At 40.0% G+C, this 8127-nt stretch overlaps 1 protein-coding gene across 7 annotated transcripts in view; it reads right to left on the bottom strand.

Annotated features, from left to right (window-relative positions):
- Positions 1–6964, bottom strand: part of pou2f1b (POU class 2 homeobox 1b) — a 20358-nt gene extending 13394 nt beyond the window's left edge. For all 7 annotated transcript variants that reach the window (XM_005733897.1, XM_013911059.1, XM_013911060.1 and 4 more), the window contains exon 1: positions 6914–6964. In XM_005733897.1, the coding sequence (XP_005733954.1) occupies positions 6914–6959 (46 nt within the window). In that variant the 5' untranslated portion in view covers positions 6960–6964. The remainder of the gene's footprint in view (positions 1–6913) is intronic.
- Positions 6965–8127: the final 1163 nt, after the last annotated feature.

Here is an 8127-nt window from a genome sequence, read left to right as displayed (position 1 = left end):
CGCAAGAGGGGGGAGCTTGCTCAATCGGAAATAAATAACTTCACATTAATCCACCACAAGCCTGTCATTACTGCTAGACCCCCTGTGGCTAAGGCATTCCACAGCGAGCGGCTACAGAAAGTGGGTGGCGGGCTGTTGCTGTGTACGTTTATGTTGTGCTTGGGGATTAGCATATTTAAATTAGCTTTACATTCCAATAGTATTTCCTTTGAAGCCCTTTTAAATTCATTTCCAACAAGCGCCGAGTGCTAATACAGCAGGGAAGCGGCTCGGTTACGGTGCTGCACTGGTGTCCAGTGAGTCATAGCGACTGGACTGGAATGCATGGTTGTATTGTGGTCTAGAAGGGAAGGGGCTTACCAACTAAATCTACAACAACTGCTCCTGGCTAAAGCTCTAATCAACTTCTTCACTTATCCTCCTGCCTGACGAAAGGCATTTACATACTAGCTGACCAAGGGAAACAATGCCAAGAAGGCCCCAGTGGCTTTAACAAAGTACATACTGGAAAACAAACACACCTTTGTCAGCACAAGCAAGCCTTCACTCACCAAGGTATAATGGCAGCCATCTCTAAACTGCAGATAGCCAGAGACACTTGAGATTTTTTTTGTCTGACATACCCCAAATAGCTGCAAACACAACCATTGCGAAGTATGATGTATATTTTAACTGAGTGGCAAATGGATGTTGTTCATTAGAGTCACCACTAAGATTTAGTTTCATTATCATTTAATCTGCCAATTATTTTTATTCCCAAAGCTCAAGATGATATCTTCAAAACATCTGATTTTGACCAATGATTGAACACCCAAAAGTAAGAGGTTTACTGTAACTGAAATCCAAACAAATGAGAATCTTCAACCGATGAATATTCAGCAGCTTTTGTTACAAATTCCCACCACAACCAAAAATGTTACCATTTTATATACTTTCACACACACGCACTGGAGCCCTGAACTCTTCTAGATGTTAGTTTGCAAATGCCAGACACGGATTAGACATCGAGGTGAGAAAAGTCCAGGTAACAGTCACAGCTTGTGAGCAGTCATACTGAGTCTACTGCGCCTTGCCTAAACCACACGGACAACCCGAACACTAAATGAGATAACCCAGCTCTCTTTTTGTGCATCTCAGGACTTTTAAAGAAATTCAGAGAACACCGCTTACTGCTGCTAACCTGCTTGTGCCATCTTGTAGTTGGTAGCAAATAGATTATCTAAATAAGAGTGTACCCTTTATTTAAGAAAAGAAATAAATGCTCAGCAAACTTACCAGACTCTACTCCTCTTTCTGACTGTCCTCAACTCTCTGTCCAGCTCTACCCTCTCTGTTGCCTCTGACTGATGACACTATTATGAAACATTTCTATAAGCACTTCATTCCTTTCTAATTAAGACTTGATTTGATATTTCTGAGGGTCTTTCTACATTCTTGGCCTTTTTGTGCTTTAAAAAAATGATCAGATCTCTCTTTTGTGTGTCTTGCCCGTCTGCCAAATAAACACATGCATAGGCATCTTAACTATATTTTATAGAGCATGTTACCGTTTTATGAAATCTGGTGTTTTTTATTTAACTTTATCTTAATATACACAATGACAGATGTCATTGTGACTTTTAACAAACCAAACTGCTTGAAACTTTGTCAAGAATTTTTTAAGTTGTGATAATTTTATAAATAGACTTCCCAACATATAAGCATTAGGAGACATAGCTGTTATGTTCCATTATGGGCAGAATTTTGATTGGTACAATTAAGAAGGCAAGTAAGAGCTGTGTAGTATATCCTTTGGTGTAATTGTAATTCTATAATTTGTGTGAGTGCTTTCAAGGCACATTTTTATAATAATTACAAACACAAACATATTTGTTTAGTTAACAACTCTAGGGACAACTGTTTTTAAAAAGGGTCAAGCTCCAGAAACACTGCTTGACCTAATATTCTTCGCTATGCACCCTGGAATGGGGGGAATTTTTGTCAGAAACCTCTGCTCTGTTTTGACAACCCCAGGAACTGGGGTTTGGACCCCTCAGTCCCCCACTATTGTTATTATGCTCACAAAGCCTCAGACCACACCAATAGCCTTCATTTATATGCTTCTAGAAAGTATACCTACACTTCTGTGTACTGATGTCCAGTGTTGAGCCTCCATACAATAGATTTTAGCCTGACTCAAGCCTATTGTTTACTAAGGCAGTTATGGGAAATGTCACACTAGCCTGCAAAGTCTCAAAGAGGCCATCTCAACAAAGTGCACATGAGAGGTTAAGAAATAAGTCTTCTGTTCTTGACTTAATGCAACCAAATGAGAAAACAAAGGAGAAGTAGACACAGTTATCAGCAGTGCACTCCAACACATGTACAGCTACTTGGTTGAATGGGTTTGCAAAACCTTGCTGTGGAACAATGCTTTATACAAATACCCTGCAAAGAGAATTCTAAATAGCTATCTCATTAGTGCAGTAATATGGGATGGCTGGCTGAATACTGCAGAGCCGTTAATGTGAGCGGAGAGATTCAACTTGAGACAGAATGAAACTTAATTAGCACATCCACATTCTGTCCTGCTACCTATATCCTTCATCTTAAATATAAAATACATCCAGACCACTTTTCCACATCTGGATCAGTCTTAAATACTTAGACTGGTTTGGAACAGTCTGGTGTACGGTTACGACAGATAATCATTCAGTTTGAGGCAATTAAAACTAGGCAAAAAGCTTTGTGGTTTAATGCAGCATCAAAATGAATACCCAAACAATTCAAAATCGCTTTTAATACCAGTCAGTGTATTAAACCCAAACAGTCTGACAACAGAGGGTCGAAGCAGCAACAGTGGACTGAGCTCACAAATGAGCCAAACACTGGAAGCAGTGTAATTTGATGAACAGTAATGGGGATAACATCACTGCAAGCTACTGTGGTATCTCTCTAGGGTGGTCATTAGCCAACTGTCTATAGGCTAGGTGGGAAATTCAATCTAACCAAATTAAAGTGAAGTTTCTCAGGGACAACAACTCAGCTACTTCAAATAGGCACGTACAGAGGTTAGCCACATGAACCAGTACTACAGTCTGAATTCAGACACACATTCACCACTTATAATAATAATAATAATAATAATAATGTGTATGTGTTAGTCCCCATATGGAAATAGTTCTTCTGCATTTAACCCATTCACCCAGTGAAGCAGTGGGCAGCCACCAATGCAGCGCCCGGGGAGCAGTGTGTAGGGACGGTACCTTGCTCAGGGGTACCTCAGAGTAGCCATTCAGTGGAGTTGAACCCCCGACCTTCCGATCATGGGGCCACCACTCTACCTACTGAGCTATCCCTGCCCTTAAGAAAACAGCACATGCATGAACATTTGATTATTAATGTGTTATAGGGCTGCACGATTAATCGTTAGAAAATCGCGATCTCGATTCATACTTATGTGCGATCTGACGACGACCACGATTGTACCGCATTTTGATGCGGGACGTAATCTGCATGAAAACAAGCGCTCACTCTTCCTGCTCAACAAATGACAAGGGCGGAGCCTTATACCACGTGATACAGAAGCTGTGCCGTGTGATGCTAAAATTAGCAGGGAAAAAACAACGGAGAGCACGTCAGGGATGACGAGAAAGTGACAGGAGAAAATCCGTCCCGGTCAACCACCCAAACATCAATAACGGGAACCTTATACAGCGCTTCCCCATACACGTCGAACTCCCGCAGGCACAAAGACATTATGGAGGCTATTACTTATCACCTGACCAAAGATATGGCTCCATCAACACTGTGCAAAACGAGGGATTTAGGAAAATGATCAACACCCTAGACAAACGCTACACAGTGCCGTCCCGCAACTATTTTTCTATTGTTGCACTACCTGCTCTATACACGCAGTGTCGAGCAACGGTGGAGACGGAATTTCAAGCAGTACAACATTTTGCGGCAACAACAAAACGTGAGACATTTGTTGTTTTTATGTTTATTTATTGTTTTTATGTTCAGTTTCAACTGTTACGAAGATGATGTGCAGTTAATAAGTGCAATAAATATTTATACTGGAAATGAGAATCGTGATCTCAATTCTAAGCCAAAAAAATCGTGATTCTCATTTTATGCAAAATCGTGCAGCCCTAATGTGTTGTGTGTTTTACTTTTGTCTAACAGGAAAACAGTGCAGCCTTTTTCCTTTGGAAAAAAAAAGTATCCAGCTTCCTGACTGTTGATACAAGCCAACATTTTAATCTCATCTATTTAAAGGACAGGCATTATTGCAATGATATTTCAGTCTGGATATTTTCAGACAAAAGGCCTCTGTTTTCTTAACGTGCTTAGCATTATATCGTGTTTGCAGCATTAAAAAAACATTTTAATGAAATACAAATGTTTACTAATACTAGTGATCTTAATTATGTTAAGCACATGACAGTCATCATCAGGAACAATGTGACTACTTCCAATCTTTAGTATATAGAGTCTGATTTAATCTTCCAAATTAGTGTGTCATTTGTCTTAAAAAGCCTCCGTTTTTACAGATAAAGACCAGCTGGAAACATCTGCTTTACCTTGCTGCACTGTTTAATAAGGAATTGCTCTCTTTACCAGAGATCACCAAAAACAAAACAAGTAGTTACAACCCGAGGGCACAAAAGAGCTCTTTTTTTGGTTATAATTTTCCTCCATTTAAGAAAAAAAAAAAAAGAAGAAGAAGTCGTCTGACTGGAGCTTTCATGGAGGCCTTCTCAGTACTTTGAGATGGCATGTCCTGAATTTATTACGGCGAATGATGCATTATTCATAACAACTGTGTTTACATCAATGAATATTCATGATGGAACTACAAGGCTGGAATGAGGGTGGAACTGTAAAACTGATTAAATGAGAAAAGTAGACCGAGTGTGAGGAAGACAGAATTACTTCTCGTATGTTCTTAAGTGCCCAAATTTAATATGCAAGATTTTTTTTTTAAAATTCCAGACAGTCAAAATGTTAACAGACACATTAGAATGTAACACTTCGAGCATTATTTTGAATATTAAACCATTTATGGCCTTTCTTCTCAAACAATCTATATCTTTTAGATTCATAACTGTCTTGCAATATAGAAGGAAACTGCCTGTAATGCCTGTCTGCGCATAAAGTTGCTAACAATGTGGGCAAAGTTTGAAATGAGTGTATCTACATAGGAAAGAATTCAATCTTATTCAAGAATCCTTAACAAAAAAACCCAAACCTAAACCTTGTTTTAACTTGCTAAGGGACAATACGTTCCTCTGTAATTATAAGATAATGAGCCAGTTAAACCACTTAAAAAAAACAAAAAAAACAAAACAAAACAAGAACCCCCCCCACACACACACACCTGATGTGTCACACAAAAGCTTTTCTGGCGCATTTTCTCAAATATAAAAACTTGAACAGCAAAGATAATTACCTGCTCTTTACTGTTACTACAAACCTCAGACACGCTTCTATAAAACAAACTAAACAGCAAGCTCAGCTACATGGACTAAAGGAGAAGAAAAAGTGCCATCAAGCTGTGTCTTGCCCGGCCATGAAAGCAGCAGAGTGAATAATAAGAATGCCCTGCCTGTTATTACTGTGGCCTTCCGGAAGTGGGCCTCACCACCCCTCCCTGTGCCTGGGGGTGGCGGGTGGGGGATACACAGGTATAATCTTTGAATTCAGCCCAAGAACTCCAGCAACAAACACGCATGACGCGTACAAACCCGGTTCTCAAAACCGTTACGTCAGGCGCAATTAAAAGCTGCACAAATAAATTACACACATTGTAATGAGATGGATTAGTTCGCCTGGCAGACCAGGACCAAGCCGATGCCAGACTACTCCCACCTCAAGTTTAAAATAATAATATTTTTTAAAAAGTGCTCCACCCAAATTTCTAACTGTTTAACTTCCGAAATAAAGATGTCAAACACATTCATCTCAACATCTTACTACATATGTATCTGTACTAAACTTAAAAAAAAATTAGAAATAAAACCGCCGTGTACGTAAAGTTAGCCGATAAAGGGCTGACAAGTTGTAGCCAGTTAGCCGCTTGGAGGACAGCCGTATTCAAATGAAACACGGGAGGCCACATTTGAAAAGTCATCCGGCGTCGTGACACGTTATTGTGTTGACATGCATTTATTGTGTGCTCCTCGTCGACTGCTGTAACGCGCTGAACTCCGCACACTCTGGCTCAGGCAGGCAGGCCCCGCATGAATAACACAACAGGCTGTGCCGTGGCTCCGCTGCGCCGAGCACACAAAAGGCTGGGGCAAAACGCTCCGCTATAAAAATCACGTCGAGCACAAGCACTCCGAGCTGACTCCGTGTGTCTTTAACAAAGGGAAGGTCTGCTACAGTTGGATTAAATAACACCCTCCTCCCTTATAAACGACTCTTTGAAAACATACGAGCGCAGCCGCTGCCCGACTCGGCTAAAATGAATATGCAAACCCGTTTCAAAAGCTTCGGTGTGTGCATCAACACAAAGCCAAGCGCTAGCACGGCAGCTAACGCTAGCCACCTAGCATAATCATTTCAATCAAACCGCGTTCGTGAAAGGTCTAAATATGTCATACATGAACCAGAGCCACGATGGCGATTACTAATAAAATATGCTAAATTGTATTTGTCGACAGAGGTATGAATATGTAGCGGCGTACAGCCGTCTAATCACACAAAGGGGGGGAGGCATGTTTCCATGTAATTTGCCGTCGCACTGCAAAGGCTCGTTTCCTCCTCTGTCAAATTACAGTTGGCTAGCTGTGTGTAAACTAAAACAGCGCCTAATATCGCCCATATCTGCTAATCAATCTGCATTTCATCAGTATGCCGTTAACATAAATTGTGAGTAACACAGTTTGAATATGAGTATGAATATGTAAAATGCTGTAATCATTACCTGCTCCTGAACTCTCATCTTGACTCGCTGCTCCTCCGTCCGCCATTTTGAATATTTAACCCGAAATCCCAGCCCTGACACACACACTCGCACATATACACATACACAAATGCACGTGCACGTTTTCACGGATACCCGCATGCGCTCAGGGACCTGGTCTGGGGATAGTGGAGCGTGTTGTGAGCTATGGCTTATTTACATACTTAAACAGGCATCTTGTTTTCTTTACACAATAATTTTTGAATTGAACAGGCCATGGGCGGATCACCTAGCGGACCTGCGCAGTATAATCGCGGAAAACATCAACACTAGCCCTGAAAATTGCCCAGAGCCATTTATGCTGGTTTGACTCACCACTTAAAAGTCAAATAAAACAAAAGGAATTTAAAAAAAATGCGTAATGTGTGACAACCACAGTCATCTTAATCGATGACTCAGGCACAGACTATTTCACAGAAATATCAGGAGAAATATTGTATTGCTATTTACTGGGGATTTATGAACTTGTATTGATGCTTTGTCTGCGTGTGGTGCAGCAAAACATTGATTAGACCGTCTTACTTCAAAAACATATACAAAGCATGAAGCAACAGAAGAACAATGCAAAGACTTTTTCTTTTTCATATATTTGCTTACTATCTCTGATATCATTGCTGTTTCTGTTTATTTATGGAAAAAGTAAACATGTAAATCACGAACACATTTCCTTATATCCCCACCCCTTCCTGCATGTTGTCCATTGATCTATACCAGGATATATATCAAAATATACCAGGAGTACGACGGTTTTCATCCCACTTTGAATAACCGTACCTTATAGGGAAAAGAGTGTGCCTTTTTTAATTCTTAAATTAGACCTATATATGTGTGTGTGTGTATATATATATATTGTTTTTTTTTAAGTGTCATGCTTCTGAAATTCAATACTTCAGTTTTTAATGTTATCATTTTATCCCTTCATCCAGAGTCATGGTGGGCTTGTGTGTTGGTATTCTTGGACTGGCTGACAGTCCATCACAGGGCTAATATAAAGAAACAGACAACATACTCTCATATCTACAATTGTGGTCAGACATTTACATACATCGAACACGGGGATGAATGAGCTTTTACTGGCTTCTTTGAACTTTTCATTTTCCAGGGTAAAGCATACATCTTTATTGGCTTTGAAAAAATAAAAAATGGCTACACCAGTTTGAATTTGTTTTTGGATT

Source organism: Pundamilia nyererei, unplaced genomic scaffold (genome assembly GCF_000239375.1).
Source record: "Pundamilia nyererei isolate P.nyererei 1_Seehausen unplaced genomic scaffold, PunNye1.0 scaffold00055, whole genome shotgun sequence".
Taxonomy (NCBI): domain Eukaryota; kingdom Metazoa; phylum Chordata; class Actinopteri; order Cichliformes; family Cichlidae; genus Pundamilia; species Pundamilia nyererei.
The sequence above is the reverse complement of the archived record's forward strand: the minus strand, read 5'-3'. Positions and strand labels throughout refer to the sequence as shown.